Source organism: Hyla sarda, chromosome 9 (genome assembly GCF_029499605.1).
Source record: "Hyla sarda isolate aHylSar1 chromosome 9, aHylSar1.hap1, whole genome shotgun sequence".
Lineage (NCBI taxonomy): Eukaryota > Metazoa > Chordata > Amphibia > Anura > Hylidae > Hyla > Hyla sarda.
This window is the reverse complement of record NC_079197.1, coordinates 55,831,894-55,849,592: the sequence shown is the minus strand read 5'-3', so window position 1 is coordinate 55,849,592 and position 17,699 is coordinate 55,831,894. Positions and strand designations below refer to the sequence as shown.

The 17,699-nt window shown below is 43.7% G+C and overlaps 1 protein-coding gene across 5 annotated transcripts in view; it reads right to left on the bottom strand.

Moving 5' to 3' along the window:
- The window catches only part of GDPD2 (glycerophosphodiester phosphodiesterase domain containing 2), a 182,164-nt gene that overhangs the window by 136,054 nt on the left and 28,411 nt on the right, over positions 1–17,699 (bottom strand). For 2 of the 5 annotated variants that reach the window (XM_056537825.1, XM_056537826.1), the window contains one exon: positions 7,842–7,923. The exons of the other annotated variants lie outside the window; for them this stretch is intronic. In XM_056537825.1, coding sequence (XP_056393800.1) covers positions 7,842–7,923 — 82 coding nt within the window. The remainder of the gene's footprint in view (positions 1–7,841; positions 7,924–17,699) is intronic. 5 annotated transcript variants of the gene reach the window in all.

Here is a 17,699-nt window from a genome sequence, read left to right as displayed (position 1 = left end):
TTTGCCGTGGCTTCCTTTCCCAATGTTCATTACACTTGGAGATGATGTCGGACCAGTTCCCCACTGAAAGGTCTAAGGTGGCTTTCGTAGTCAGCCTGCTGTCTGGAAAAGCCCTGGCTTGGGCCACACCGCTCTGGGACCGCAATGACCCCGTCACTGCCTCTGTACACTCCTTCTTCTCGGAAATTCGAAGTGTCTTTGAGGAACCTGCCCGAGCCTCTTCTGCTGAGACTGCCCTGTTGAACCTGGTCCAGGGTAATTCTTCCGTTGGCGAGTATGCCGTACAATTCCGTACTCTTGCTTCTGAATTATCCTGGAACAATGAGGCCCTCTGCGCGACCTTTAAAAAAGGCCTATCCAGCAACATTAAAGATGTTCTGGCCGCACGAGAAATGCCTGCTAATCTTCATGAACTTATTCACCTAGCCACTCGCATTGACATGCGTTTTTCCGAAAGGCGTCAGGAGCTCCGCCAAGATATGGACTCTGTTCGCACGAGGCGTTTCTTCTCCTCGGCTCCTCTCTCCTCTGGTTCCCTGCAATCTGTTCCTGTGCCTCCCGCCGTGGAGGCTATGCAGGTCGACCGGTCTCGCCTGACATCTCAAGAGAGGACACGACGCCGCATGGAGAATCTCTGCCTGTACTGTGCTAGTACCGAACACTTCCTGAGGGATTGTCCTATCCGCCCTCCCCGCCTGGAAAGACGTACCCTGACTCCGCACAAAGGTGAGACAATCCTTGATGTCCACTCTGCTTCTCCACGTCTTACTGTGCCTGTGCGGATGTCTGCCTCTGCCTTCTCCTTCTCTTCTGTGGCCTTCTTGGACTCTGGATCTGCAGGAAATTTTATTTTGGCCTCTCTCGTCAACAGGTTCAACATCCCAGTGACCAGTCTCACCAGACCCCTTTTCATCAATTGTATAAACAATGAAAGATTGGACTGTTCCATACGTTTCCGCACGGAGCCCCTTCTAATGAGCATCGGATCTCATCACGAGAGGATTGAACTTTTGGTCCTCCCCAATTGCACCTCGGAAATTCTCCTTGGACTTCCCTGGCTTCAACTTCATTCCCCAACCCTGGATTGGTCCACTGGGGAGATCAAGAGTTGGGGGCCCTCTTGTTCCAAGGACTGTCTAAAACCGGTTCCCAGTAACCCTTGCCGTAACTCTGTGCTTCCTCCAGTAACCGGTCTCCCTAAGGCCTATATGGACTTCGCGGATGTTTTCTGCAAAAAACAAGCGGAGACTCTACCTCCTCACAGGCCTTATGATTGTCCTATCGACCTCCTCCCGGGCACTACTCCACCCCGGGGCAGAATTTATCCTCTCTCTGCCCCAGAGACTCTTGCCATGTCTGAATACGTCCAGGAGAATCTAAAAAAGGGCTTTATCCGTAAATCCTCCTCTCCTGCCGGAGCCGGATTTTTCTTTGTGTCCAAAAAAGATGGCTCTCTACGTCCTTGCATTGACTACCGCGGACTTAATAAAATCACGGTTAAGAACCGCTACCCCTTACCCCTCATCTCTGAACTCTTTGATCGCCTCCAAGGTGCCCACATCTTTACTAAATTGGACTTAAGAGGCGCCTATAACCTCATCCGCATCAGAGAGGGGGATGAGTGGAAAACAGCATTTAACACCAGAGATGGACACTTTGAGTATCTGGTCATGCCCTTTGGCCTGTGCAACGCCCCTGCTGTCTTCCAAGACTTTGTTAATGAAATTTTTCGTGATCTGTTATACTCCTGTGTTGTTGTATATCTTGATGATATCCTAATTTTTTCGGCCAATCTAGAAGAACACCGCCAGCATGTCCGTATGGTTCTTCAGAGACTTCGTGACAATCAACTCTATGCTAAAATTGAGAAATGTCTGTTTGAATGCCAATCTCTTCCTTTTCTAGGATACTTGGTCTCTGGCCAGGGACTACAAATGGATCCAGATAAACTCTCTGCCGTCTTAGATTGGCCACGCCCCTCCGGACTCCGTGCCATCCAACGTTTTTTGGGTTTCGCCAATTATTACAGGCAATTTATTCCACATTTTTCTACCATTGTGGCTCCTATTGTGGCTTTAACCAAAAAAAATGCCGATCCCAAGTCTTGGCCTCCTCAAGCAGAAGACGCCTTTAAACGACTCAAGTCTGCCTTCTCTTCGGCTCCCGTGCTCTCCAGACCTGACCCATCTAAACCCTTCCTATTGGAGGTTGATGCCTCCTCAGTGGGAGCTGGAGCTGTCCTTCTACAAAAAAACTCTTCCGGGCATGCTGTTACTTGTGGTTTTTTTTCTAGGACCTTCTCTCCGGCGGAGAGGAACTACTCCATCGGGGATCGAGAGCTTCTAGCCATTAAATTAGCACTTGAGGAATGGAGGCATCTGCTGGAGGGATCAAGATTTCCAGTTATTATTTACACCGATCACAAGAACCTCTCATACCTCGAGTCTGCCCAACGGCTGAATCCTCGTCAGGCCAGGTGGTCTCTGTTCTTTGCCCGATTTAATTTTGAAATTCACTTTCGGCCTGCTGATAAGAACATTAGGGCCGATGCTCTCTCTCGTTCCTCAGATGCTTCTGAAATTGAACTTTCTCCTCAACACATCATTCCTCCTGACTGCCTGATTTCCACTTCTCCAGCCTCCATCAGGCAAACTCCTCCAGGAAAGACCTTTGTTTCTCCACGCCAACGCCTCGGAATCCTCAAATGGGGTCACTCCTCCCATCTCGCAGGTCATGCGGGCATCAAGAAATCTGTGCAACTCATCTCTCGCTTCTATTGGTGGCCGACTCTAGAGACTGATGTGGTGGACTTTGTGCGAGCCTGCACTATCTGTGCCCGGGATAAGACTCCTCGCCAGAAGCCCGCTGGTTTTCTTCTTCCTCTGCCTGTTCCCGAACAACCTTGGTCTCTGATTGGTATGGATTTTATTACTGACTTACCCCCATCCCATGGCAACACTGTTATTTGGGTGGTCGTTGATCGATTCTCCAAAATGGCACATTTCATCCCTCTTCCTGGTCTTCCTTCAGCGCCTCAGTTGGCTAAACAATTTTTTGTACACATTTTTCGTCTTCACGGGTTGCCTACGCAGATCGTCTCGGATAGAGGCGTCCAATTTGTGTCTAAATTCTGGAGGGCTCTCTGTAAACAACTCAAGATTAAATTAAATTTTTCTTCTGCATACCATCCTCAATCCAATGGACAAGTAGAAAGAATTAACCAGATCTTGGGTGACTATTTACGACATTTTGTTTCCTCCCGCCAGGATGACTGGGCAGATCTTCTACCTTGGGCCGAATTCTCGTATAATTTCAGAATCTCTGAATCTTCCTCCAAATCCCCGTTTTTCGTGGTGTACGGCCGTCACCCTCTTCCCCCCCTCCCTACCCCCTTGCCCTCTGGTCTGCCCGCTGTGGATGAAATTTCTCGTGATCTCTCCATCATATGGAGAGAGACCCAAAATTCTCTCTTACAGGCTTCTTCACGCATGAAGAGATTCGCGGATAAGAAAAGAAGAGCTCCTCCCATTTTTTCCCCTGGAGACAAGGTATGGCTCTCCGCCAAATATGTCCGCTTCCGTGTCCCTAGCTATAAGTTGGGACCACGCTATCTTGGTCCTTTCAAGATTTTGCGCCAGATTAATCCTGTCTCTTACAAACTTCTTCTTCCTCCTTCTCTTCGTATTCCTAATGCCTTTCATGTTTCTCTTCTTAAACCACTTATCATTAACCGTTTCTCTCCCAAATCTGTTCCCCCCACTCCTGTCTCCGGCTCCTCGGACATCTTCTCCGTCAAAGAAATTTTAGCATCTAAAAAGGTCAGAGGGAAAACCTTCTTTTTAGTGGATTGGGAGGGTTGTGGTCCAGAAGAGAGGTCCTGGGAACCTGAGGACAATATCCTGGACAAAAGTCTGGTCCTCAGGTTCTCAGGCTCCAAGAAGAGGGGGAGACCCAAGGGGGGGGGTACTGTTACGCCGAGCGCTCCGGGTCCCCGCTCCTCCCCGGAGCGCTCGCTACACTCCTCTCACTGCAGCGCTCCGGTCGGTTCCACGGACCCGGGGCGCTGCGATACCGCCTCTGGCCGGGATGCGATTCGCGATGCGGGTAGCGCCCGCTCGCGATGCGCACCCCGGCTCCCGTACCTGACTCGCTCTCCGTCAGTTCTGTCCCGGCGCGCGCGGCCCCGCTCCCTAGGGCGCGCGCGCGCCGGGTCTTTGCGATTTAAAGGGCCACTGCGCCGCTGATTGGCGCAGTGGTTCCAATTAGTGTTCACACCTGTGCACTTCCCTATATCACCTCACTTCCCCTTCACTCCCTCGCCGGATCTTGTTGCCTTAGTGCCAGTGAAAGCGTTTCCTTGTGTGTTCCTAGCCTGTGTTCCAGACCTCCTGCCGTTGCCCCTGACTACGATCCTTGCTGCCTGCCCCGACCTTCTGCTACGTCCGACCTTGCTTCTGTCTACTCCCTTGTACCGCGCCTATCTTCAGCAGCCAGAGAGGTTGAGCCGTTGCTAGGGGATACGACCTGGTCACTACCGCCGCAGCAAGACCATCCCGCTTTGCGGCGGGCTCTGGTGAAAACCAGTAGTGACTTAGAACCGATCCTCTAGCACGGTCCACGCCAATCCCTCTCTGGCACAGAGGATCCACTACCTGCCAGCCGGCATCGTGACAGCCTGGTCCTTAAGACCAAGGGTGCAGGGACGTACTCATACGTGCTTGGTCCTTAAGGGGTTAAAGAAGTACTCCGGTGGAAAACTTTTTTTTTTTAATCATCTGGTACGAGAAAGTTAAACAGATTTGTAAATTATTTAAATGTTTGACTCATGACTCTGTCCTGGCTGAGCACCCCACAAGCAGCGACACACATACACACCTGTTCTACTAAGAGCGAACATCAGGCTGCACGGTTGGCTGTGCCGAACGCTGTTTCTCACTACAAGCAAAGATTTGTAAATTACTTCCATTAAAAAATCTTTACCCTTCCAGTACTTTTTAGCAGCTGTATGCTACAGAGGAAATTCTTTTCTTTTTGAATTTCTTTTTTGTATTGTCCACAGTGCTCTCTCTGTCCATGTCAGGAACTGTCCAGAGCAGCATAGGTTTGCAATGGGAATTTTCTCCTGCTCTGGACAGTTCCTGATATGGGCATCAGCTGTCAGCAGAGAGCACTGTGGACAAGACGGAAAAAAAGCAAAGAATTTCCTCTGTAGCATACAGCTGTTAAAGAGTACTGGAAGGGTAAAGATTTTTTAATATAAGTCATTTACAAATCTGTTTAACCCCTTAAGGACCGGGGGTTTTTCCGTTTTTGCATTTTCGTTTTTTGCTCCTTGCCTTTAAAAATCATAACTCTTTAAATTTTGCACCTAAAAATCCATATGACGGCTTATTTTTTGCGCCACCAATTCTACTTTGTAATGACGTCCGTCACTGTGCCCAAAAATCTATGGTGAAACAGGAAACAAAATCATTGTGAGACAAATTTGAAAAAAAAACGCTGTTTTGTAACTTTTGGGGGCTTCCGTTTCTACGTAGTACATTTTTCGGTAAAAATGACACCTGATATTTATTCTGTAGGTCCATACGGTTAAAATTATACCCTACTTATATAGGTTTGATTTTGTCGTACTTCTGGAAAAAATCATAACTTCATGCAGGAAAATTAATACGTTTAAAATTGTCATTTCTGACCCCTATAACTTTTTTATTTTTCCGTGTATGGGGCGGTATGAGGGCTCATTTTTTGCGCCGTGATCTGAAGTTTTTAACGGTACCAATATTACATTGATAGGACTTATTGATCGCTCTTTATTCATTTTTTCATGATATAAAAAGTGACCAAAAATGCACTATTTTGGACTTTGGAATTTTTTCGTGCGCACGCCATTGACCGTGCGGTTTAATTAACAATATATTTTTATAATTCGGACATTTCCACACGCGGCGATACCATATATGTTTATTTTTATTTACACAGTTTTTTTTATGGGAAATGGGGGTGATTCAAACTTTTAATAGGGAAGGGGTTAAATGATATTTATTCACTTTTTTTTTGCAGTGTTATAGCTCCCATAGGGACCTATAACACTGCACACACTGATCTTTCACATTGATCACTGGTTTCTCATAAGAAACCAGTGATCGATGATTCTGCCGCTTGACTGCTCATGCCTGGATCTCAGGCACTGAGCAGTCATTCGGTGATCGGACAGCGAGGAGGCAGGTAGGGACCCTCCCGCTGTCCTGTAAGCTGTTCGGGATGCCGCGATTTCGCCGCGGCTATCCCGAACAGCCCACTGAGCTGACCGGCATGGTTTCAGTTTCACTTTAGACGCGGCGTTCAACTTTGAACGCCGCGTCTAAAGGGTTAATAGCGCGCGGCACAGCGATCAATGCCGCGCGCTATTAGCCACGGGTCCCGGCCGTTGTTTGACGCCGTGGCCCCGCGTTATAGATCGGGAGCGGACACATGACGTTCCAGTACGTCAGGTGTCCTTAAGGGGTTAACTTTCTGGCACCAGTATATTTAAAAAAAAAAAATTTCCACCAGAGTACCCCTTTAATTCAGCGGGATAAATAACAGAAAACAGAATCTTTTGCATCAAAAAGTTTATTTTTGATCTCCTTGTATGAGGCTCGTTGGATTTGAGTCGTTCTAGAAAAATCAGGAAAGAAGAAGACCTTAGACCTGTTATAATTCAACAGACCGTTTTCCATTGCAAAAGTGAAATCCAGGCTAAAAAAAATCCAGGCTAAAAGTGAATCTCAGCCCTCAGAACACATGAATTTCATCAGGAAAGTCCTAGGAGGCACCCCGGGCAGTGGTTTTTTAACAGGTATTCTATGGGCCCTTTCAAGAGCAAACATCGGAGAATTTTTTTTGGGGGGGGCAACATAGTCCTGGACCCATTTACTGCACCATTGTTTAATCCCCTCCATTTCGGTGTCCTCTAGAACTCCCACCATTCTCACATTTTTCCACCGTGAGCGGTCCTTCAAGTCTGTTACTTCATCTTTAAAAAACTTTGATAACTCCATATCAGTTCTCAACTAGGAGACTTCTTTTTTGATTGGTAATGAAGATTTTTCGAGCAAAGTAGTACGATCTCTCATTTTATTGTTCTCGTCTCTGATAATCATAATTTCAGATGATAGTGAACCAACTTGAAGCTTCAGGTTCTCTAGGGCCATGTTACATTGGGTACCTCTCTCAGAATTACATTTAGTACTGATGAATTTTCTGGCACTACCACCTACTCCCCTCCAGAAATCCTTTCTCCCATGTCCATCTCCGCCAATACTGAAAGGCGGGAGCCTATATTCCCTGATAAGGTACTAGTGTTCGTCAGGGAGATTTTACTTCTAGTTCTCACACTAGCCAGAGAAGCCTTCAAGAATTTCTCAATCTTACTGGTAGTCATCACAGCAGCATGTTTGGGGGAATTTGCGCTCCCAGCTCAACCCCATGATCTTCTTTGATTTGGTTTTGGTGGCATCATGTACTCGCTAGCTTCAGTCCACTAGAGCCCCATGGGAAAGATGCAACTAATATAAGCTTCAGTTCCATTCCCAATCATTTCTGATATATACCAATAATAAAAAAGAAGGGATTTGAAAAACTCATGGTAAGGTACTTTTAAACCAGAGATTCATCCAGCTGACCCAGGCGCTCCCTGCATGTCAAATATATCTTTCGGAATCCCAGTATAGCACAGTATAATCATCTGCTCCACCAGCTCCACACCACTGAAATCCTTTGAGACAGATAATAATCAATGTAACATTTAATCCCAATCTTATTCAGCATACATCAACAGGTACACAAAACATGTAACTCACGGTTTTGTAGATGAATACACAGAATCATCTTCTTTGCCGCAGCCAATACTTTTAATAAATATTGCACATAATTTCTGTTCACCTAAAAAAATTAACACTTTTATAACAGGGCCTTACTGAGAGTCCATAGCCTTTTGGTACACAATATTAGCTTTTAAGTATTGTAGTTTATGGGTTATATAGAGATTAAAGGTCGCCGAACTGTTTTCCATGTACCATAGTAAAATAAAAGCTCCTTCAGACATTAAGCTCTCACAGCACACACAAAAAAAATATCCTATATAGTTTTCTACATAGTCCAGTAAAAGAATTGGCTTAGAAATCAAATCTGAAAGTGTGTTCTTGCAGTAACTGTTTTTTTCAGGTCTGGGGACAGGTGCTATATTTGCTGGCAGAGTCTTCGTGATTTCCAGTCACTCACACTAGGGTCTCTCGAAAACAAAGTCCTGGGAGGTCCTGGGAGGTATTTTCATAGATTGTTTTTATCACCTAAGCACAAGGTGCTTTTGAATATTCGTAACTGGAACATTAATTTTCAAATTCAAAGCTGGACAAGGTTTGTTTTTGTATGGTGGCTTGTCAACGACCCACATTTCTGTTGTGGTTGATCACCGCGAGCTGCGTTTTTGCATTCATGGAGTCTATGAAGAAATGCAGCCTTTTTGCCTCTATTTTAAGTGTACCTGTCATTAACACCATATGCATATTTGTAATATACATCGATAAAAATAAAAAAAGTGTATCTTTTTGTCCCTGCAGCTATTACATGTGTGTGTTGTGGGATGCCGATCCAGCCTGATTCCGTTACCTCCTGTACAACTGACACCGGTAACAGTATACCCTCTTATTTCCTTTGATAGCGTTAGTGCTCCACTCAGGACCGGCCTCTCTGGAGACCCCACATCTTCCATTGGGGCTCCCACTCGGGGTATGTCGAATACCGCACACATGTTTGGTGAGGCCTCACATTTGCAGTCTGAGTTGATGTCTGACAGCTCCAGCTCTGATTCTGACAACACAGTAGTTTTGAATACTTCATCACTCACTGTACATGCATGCACCTTTTCTCAGAATGAGAGCTCCATGTTAGACACCAGCTCAGCTTCTGTAGAGTCATTTGACAATGTTTCTGTAGAATAATTTGACAATGTTTTTTTAGACATTGCACCTGTCATTGCAAACACTGCATTAACCCTTCCATCCTTGTCCCGGCCGGTATCCACTCTCCCACTTCCATCCCATTCCCCGCCAGTTCACAACTCCTCATCCCACCACATCACTCAGTATTTTTGTCCATTCACGTCAAACCACAACCCCCTAAAAAGAAAACTAGATACAGCGTGTGTAGGGGAGGTGTCAAGAGAAAAAGAGGCACTCCCCAAACCAGAGCACAAGAAGAACAGGATGTAAAATTATTTAATCTTTCATCATACCTACTAAGTGAGAATGACATTAAATTACTCAGTAGGGGACTCTCATTTTGTCCCACTTCCTTACCCAATGATTTTCAATTATTCTTAGATTTGAATAAATTTGTCCGTAAATTAACGCTAGGTCGCCATTTCTTTTTGCAGGATAAACGGGCCGGTTGCTCTGTTGCCGTGGCAGGCAATGTTGGATCCAGTATTGATAACATCACCACAAACACAGAGTTTGTTGCTATTGGTAATGACCATTCTAAATCTTTGGTCGTTGTTCCCAATAGTAATGACCCCATTGAATCTTCTGCTGCTACTATTCCAGATTTAACTTACAATTTTAAACATGTTGATGTTAGACCTGTGTCTACTTTTTACCCGCTACACATCAGAGGCAACCATTTGGAAAAAAAAATTTCCATGGTTGCTAGGGATTTTCGTAACCTTAGATCTCAGGCGATTTCTTTTAAAGTGCATGATAATTTATCTGTTGATGAACGTAAAGCTGTTAAATCCATCCAGAATAAGCATTCTATTGTTGTGCGCCCTGCTGACGGGGTGGGAGGGGGGGGGGGTTTGCTATTTTAGATAAGTTCGCTGATATTACAGAGGCCAATAGAATTTTGGCAGACATTGAATACTATGAAGTGTTGTCTAGTGACCCGTCACATGACCACTTTATTCTGTATAAGTCACTTATTCAGAAAGCTGCTGATTTGTCACTATAAACATAAAGGAATATGATTTTCTTAACATTAGGGATTATTCTCTCCCTATTTTCTATTATCTTCCAAAACTTCACAAGTGCACTGTCACTCCTCCTGGGCGTCCTATTATTTCTGAGGCTGGGTCTATCACTTGTAATCTTTCACACTTTATTGATTTATACTTACAGGATTTGGTCTTACAACTCCCTTCTTATTTACGTGATTCCACTCAATTAATTTATGAATTGAGTTTCATCTCCTTTCCGTCTCATTTTTCTTTTCTCACTCTTGATGTTTACTTTATTCAAATATTTCTACTGAGTTGGGATTACATGCTATGGAAGAGACCTTCATGTTAGACCCCCAATTCAATAAAACCCAGTCCACATTTCTTATTGAAGCTATGCACTTTATTCTCGAACACAACGTGTTCTCTTTTGATGGCACTGTAAATAGGCAGTGCAATGGGGACTCGTTTCGCCCCAAGTTATGCTAATTTGTTTATGGGGCGATTCGAGACCCAATACATTGCACAGTCCCCCGATCTTAACCATTTTATCGCCTTCTATAGGCGTTATATTGACGATTTGTTTTTTATTTGGTTGGGGTCCCCTGAACAGGCGGATCAATTTGTTTGTTATCTTAAACAAAATAATTGGGGTCTCAAATTTACCCCCCATTTCTCTAACACTCATATTGAATTTTTAGATCTTTTAATTAGGAGGGACAGTGATGGAAGTATTTTTACTGAGACATATTTTTAAAGTGTAGACGTCAACAATTTTTTAGATTTTTCCAGTGCACACTATCCGAAATGGTTAAAAAAAAACGTACCTTATGGTCAATATTTGTGTATTCGTAAAAATTGTACTTTAGACTCCGATTTTATCATGCAAGCTCGCACTTTAAAACAACGCTTTGTTAGTAAAGGGTACCCCGTACCCCTTCTTTCTAATGCTTATAACAAGGTAAAATACTCAGGTTTGTGTCAACACTAGCTCTAGGGACAAGAATTCTAAATATGATTTTAAATACAATTTTATTACAAATTTTAACTGTGCCTCTAAGAATGTCAAAGATATTTTAAGGAGGCACTGGCCTATCATTCGTGATGACCTGATTTTAAATAAAATTGTCCCTGAACACCCTGGGGTCACATTTAGAAGATCGCCTAATCTTCCTAATTTGTTAGCCCCTAGCAGGTTAAGACATGATTTTATTACCCCTACAAGTGTTACCAAGTGTGGAATGCAGCGGTGCATTTGTTGTGTCTTTGTTGTGAGATGGTGTGCACTGATATTTCTTTCAAATCAGCGATCACTAATGATGTGTTTTTTATTAAGGGTTCATTCAATTGTGAGAGTTCCTTTGTAATTTATCTATTGACTTGTGATTGTCATCTTCAGTACGTCAGACGCACTGTGCAGCCAGTACGGGTTTGTATGAATAAGCATTGATCAAACATAAAAAATGGATTCATGCTGCACAGTATGTCCCGACACTTTACTATGCTTCATAATAGGCACACGGCTAGTTTGAAATTGATGATTTTAGAAATGATTCCCAATACTGTTCAAAATAGATTACAAAAACGTATTAATCGGGAATCTTATTGGATATTTAAATTATGCATTTTATTCCCGAATGGACTCAACGAAACTATTGAAAACACTCGCTGATTGTTATTATTATGCATCATTAATCTTTGATCCTTTGTAGTTTTGTATTTTTTGGTGTCTTTTTTGTACGTCTACATATATTTATTCTTATGTATCATGCACTTTTTAGTGAGTGCAATTATATTCATGCGCTGTTTGCACATTAGTATATATTTTTGATTGATGTGCTATTGGGATGTTGTTCTTTATGCACTTTAGGGGTTAATGCCCATTGTGAGTTCTGTACCTTGTGACTCCCGTGGTGAATGATTGTTCTGACACCAAGGGCCAGGGCCGGACTGGGGATAAAAACCAGCCCTGGAAATAACTGCATACCAGCCCCACTCGTCAACTGGCACAGCCACAATGTAAATCACAGAAGCCTAGTAAATCAAAAACCAAACTTTTACTACACCCCTTAGGAACATTTTTTGTACTCCGGTGGGAAAATTATTTTTATTATTATTATTTTTTTTTTAAATCAACAGGCTCCCTCCAGAAAGTTTAAAAAATTTGTAAATTACTTCTATTAAAAAATCTTAATCCTTCCAGTACTTATCAGCTGCTGTATGCTCCACAGGAAGTTGTGTAGGTCTTTCCAGTCTGACCACAGTGCTCTCTGCTAACACCTCTGTCCATGTCAGGAACTGTCCGGAGCAGGAGAAGTTTGCTATTGGAACTACACAACTTCCTCTGTAGCATACAGCAGCTAAGTACTAGAAGGACTAAGATTTTTAAATAGAAGTATATATATTTGAAAAAAAAGATATATATTTTCCAACGGAGTAACCCTTTAATGACCAGGCACTTTTTTTTTTTATAATTTGACATGTGTCTCCTTAAATGGTAATAACTTTAGAACACTTTATCTGAGCGGAGCTTTTTCTGAGATTGTTTTTCGTGACATATTGTACTTTATATAAGTGGTGCAGCATTTTTTGTGAAAAACTCCAAAATATTGCGAAATATGACCCAAACGGGTAGACAGTAGGTAATGCCCCAGTAGGTAGTGCCCCAAGGTAGTAGTGCTGCCAGGTAGGTAATGTGCCCAGTAGATAGATAGTGCCCCCCCAAGTAGATAATGCTCTTAGTAGGTAGGTCCCTCAATAGGTAGTGCCCTAGATATGTAATGCCCCCAGAAGAAAGAGTCCCTAGGTAGATCATGCCTCCAGATAGATCAGTTCCCGGCATGCCTGGACAGCCAAAGTCATGCTGGGAGTTGTAGTTTTACAACAGATGAAGGCCCCCTGGTCGGGAAACACTGAGATCTAATATAGATATAGATAGATAGACATTAGAGAGATAGATAGAAATGAGATAGATAGATAGATAGATAAATAGATCAGTGTTTCCCAACCAAGGAGCCTCCAACTGTTACAAAACATTAAGTCTCAGCATGCCCGGACAACCAAAGGCATGCTGGGAGTTGTAGTTTTACAACAGCTGGAGGCCACCTGGTCGGAAAACACTGAGATATAACATAGATATAGGTAGATGGACATAAGAGAGATATAAGCTATATAGGAGAGATAGATAGACATGAGATAGATAGACATGAGATAGATAGACATGAGATAGATAGACATGAGATAGATAGATAGATAGATAGATAGATAGATATGAGATAGATAGATATGAGAGAGATAGATAGATAGATATGAGAGAGAAAGGAGATGGATATGAGATAGATAGATAGTTAGATAGATAGATATGAGATAGATGGATAGATATGAGATAGATATGAGATAGATATGAGATAAATAGATGAGAGAGAAAGTAAATAGATAGATATGATAGAGATAGATAGATATGAGAGAGAGATAGATATGAGAGAGAGATAGATATGAGAGAGAAAGGAGATAGATATGAGATAGATAGATAGAGAGATATGAGATAGATAGATATGAGATAGATAGATAGATAGATATGAGATAGATAGATATGAGATAGATAGATAGATATGAGATAGATAGATAGATATGAGATAGATAGATAGATATGAGATAGATAGATAGTGTTTCTCAACCAAGGTGCCTCCAGCTGTTGCAAAATTACAGCTCCCAGCATGCATGGATGGCCAAAGGCATGCTGGGAGTTGTAGCTTTGCTACAGCTGGGGGCAACCTGTTCAGGAAACATTGAGAAACCCCCCACTGACCCCTAAACAGCAATTTGTGTTCTTCCCTCTTTCCCACCAGAAAGTTACCTTATTGATGGGTGGCCTCAGCGCGGGCGGGTGTCGGAATCCTTGGTGGAGCAGGAAGTAAAGCATGGCCCTGCTCCTATTGGACTGCAGCCTGCACGCAGAGGAGTGTGGGGGGAAGGGGAGGAGGAGCTTCTCTCTGCTCTCCTCCCATAGAGTCAGTGCGGCCGCAGCCCTGGCCCCAGAACTGACATTAACCCCTTAACGACGCAGGACGTATATTTACGTCCTGCGCCGGCTCCCGCGATATGAAGCGGGATCGCGCCGCGATCCCGCATCATATCGCGTCGGTCCCGGCGCTCATCAACGGCCGGGACCCGCGGCTAATACCACACATCGCCGATCGCGGCGATGTGCGGTATTAACCCTTTAGAAGCGGCGGTCAAAGCTGACCGCCGCTTCTAAAGTGAAAGTGACCCGGCTGCTCAGTCGGGCTGTTCGGGACCGCCGCGGTGAAATCGCGGCGTCCCGAACAGCTGACCGGACACCAGGAGGGCCCTTACCTGCCTCCTCGGTGTCGGATCGGCGAATGACTGCTCCGTGCCTGAGATCCAGGCATGAGCAGTCAAGCGCCGATAACACTGATCACAGGCGTGTTAATACACGCCTGTGATCTGTGTAAAAGATCAGTGTGTTCAGTCCCTATGGGACCTATAACACTGCAAAAAAAATGTAAAAAAAAGTGTTAATAAAGGTCATTCAACCCCTTCCCTAATAAAAGTTTGAATCACCCCCCTTTTCCCATAAAAAAATAAAACAGTGTCAAAAAAAAAAAATAGACATATGTGGTATCGCCGCGTGCGTAAATGTCCGAACTATAAAAATATCATTAATTAAACCGTACGGTCAATGGCGTACGCGCAAAAAAATTCCAAAGTCCAAAAAAGCGTATTTTGGTCACTTTTTATACCATTAAAAAATGAATAAAAAGTGATCAAAAAGTCCGATCAAAACAAAAATCATACCGATAAAAACTTCAGATCACAGCGCAAAAAATGAGTCCTCATACCGCCCCATAGGCGGAAAAATAAAAAAAGTTATAGGGGTCAGAAGATGACATTTTTAAACGTATAAATTTTCCTGCATGTAGTTATGATTTTTTCCAGAAGTGCGACAAAATCAAACCTATATAAGTAGGGTATCATTTTAACCGTATGGACCTACAGAATAATGATAAGGTGTCATTTTTACCTAAATATGCACTGCGTAGAAACGGAAGCCCCCAAAAGTTACAAAATGGCGTTTTTTTTTAGATTTTGTCGCACAATGATTTTTTTTTCCGTTTCGCCGTGCATTTTTGGGTAAAATGACTAATGTCACTGCAAAGTAGAATTGGCGACGCAAAAAATAAGCCATAATATGGATTTTTAGGTGGAAAATTGAAAGGGTTATGATTTTTAAAAGGTAAGGAGGAAAAAACGAAAGTGCAAAAATGGAAAAACCCTAAGTCCTTAAGGGGTTAAAGGGCTGCAGGCTGAATATTTGGGCCCCCTCTCAGGTTGGAGGTCCCACCATCAGTCCAGCCCTTCTGTGCTACGCCCGCTGCAGGGGGCTACGCCCGCTGCAGGGCCCAGTGCCCTTACTGGAGTACTGGCTGTACCCCCCTGATGGCAGCCCTGCGGCCCCACATCATACATTACATACATACATACTACATACACACGCAATAATACATACACACAATACATATACGCACACATTAAACATACATATATACATCTAGCTTACACACATCTATCATTTATTACATACATAAACACACATCATACATACAAACATCATACATACACACACATCATACATTAACACCTGGCCTTCTCACCTGCATCCACCGATGCTACTGCAGCACGGCCCGTGCAGCCCAGGAGGGGGGGGAATCGGAGGGTGAAATGGTTAGGGGCCCCATCAGCGCCAGTCACCTGGCCAGCCCCACACTCACTAACTGCTGTGCCCCCACGCCGCTCTGTGAGTAAAGGATTACGGCACAGCACACAGCGCCCCAGCCTGGCAAGTGGCAAGTGATTTTCTGCCCTCCTCGGTGCTGGGCCTGCGTAGTGATGCCGGCCCGGTCATTACGCTGCTGCTGTATCTGTAAAGAAGCCGCACTGCTTGACTTCTGAGGGAGGGGCCTCTGGCCGGCAGCCAGAGGTGTGTAAGCGAGCAAGGTCAGTGCAATGGATCAAAGCTAGAGGTAGAGCAGCTTTAGCCTCGGCCTCTGGCTCCTACACAGGCCCAATATTACTTACACAGCCCTGCCGGCCCATGGGGGGAGCGGCCTAACGGGATTTTTCCCGATATCCCGGTAGGCCAGTCTGGCCCTGCCAAGGGGTTAATCTATTAACTTGGAGTGTGCATATATACTGCTTCCTGTTCCCCCTGTCCATATGCCTGATGAAGCACAGTTACGCGAAACGCATTGCATGTTGGGAATAAACCGATTGTTCTACCTATCGCCTGATCCCTCAGCGCCTTATTGTCCACTGGTTTGGAGGTCGTTGGTTTCATTACATATAGGGTATATCTGTACTCAGGAGAAATTGCATTTCAAATTTTGGGCGGCTTTTTCTCCTTTTACCCCTTATGAAAAGGCAAAGTTGGGGTCTACACCAGCATGTTAGTGTAAATTTTTTTATTTTTTAACACTAACATGCTGGTGTTGCCCCATACTTTTAATTTTCACAAGCAGTAAAAGGAAAAAAAGACCCCCAAAATTTGTAATGCAATTTCTCCCGAGTACAGATATACCTCATATGTGGGTGTAAAGTGATCTGTGGGCGCACAACATGGCTCAAAACTGAGAGCGCACCATGTACTTTTGAGGTCTACATTGGTGATTTGTACAGGGGTGGCTGATTTTACAGCGGTTCTGACAAACGCAAAACAATAAATACCTACATGTGACCACCTTTTTGGAAACTACACCCCTCATGGAATTAACAACTGCTAAAGTGAGCCTTAACACCCCACAGGTGTTTGACGATTTTTCGTCAAAGTTGGATGGGAAAATGAAAAAAAAAAAAAAAAAATCTCTATAATGCTCGTATTACCCTACATTTTTCATTTTCACAAGGGAGAATAGGAAAAAAGACCCCCAAAATTTGTAGCTCCATTTCTTCTGAGTAAGAACATACCCATATGTGGGTGTAAAGTGCTCTACGGGCAAACTACAATGCTCAGAAGAGAAGGAGCACCATTTACATCCACATATGGGGTATTTCTATACTTAGAAGAAATGGGGTTACAAATTTTGGGAGGCTTTTTCTCTTATTACCCCTTGTGAAAATGAAAAATTTGGGGTAACACTAGCATTTTAGTGAAAAAATCTAATTTTTCATTTTCATGTCCAAATTTTGCGGAAATTTGTCAAACACCTGTGGGGTGTTAAGGCTCACTGTACCCCTTGTTAAGTTCCTTAAGGGGTGTAGTTTCCAAAATAGTATGCCATGTGTTTTTTTTTTGTTTTTTTTTGCTGTTCTGGCACCATAGGGGCTTCCTAAATGCGACATGCCCCCCAAAAACCATTTCAGCAACATTTGCTTTTCAAAAGCCAAATGTGACTCCTTCTCTTCTGAGCATTGTAGTACGCCCGTAGTGCACTTTATGTCCACACATGGGGTATTTCCATACCCAGAAGAGATGGGGTTACACATTTTGGGGGGCATTTTCTCCTATTACCCCTTGTAAAAATGTAAAATTTGGGGGGAAAACCAGCATTTTAGTGAAAAAAAATTAATTTACACATCCAACTTTAACAAAAAGTCGTCCAACACCTGTCGGGTGTTAAGGCTCACTGTACCCTTTGTTAAATTCCTTGTAGTTTCCAAAATAGTATGCCATGTTTTTGTTTTTTTTGGCACCATAGTGGCTTCCTAA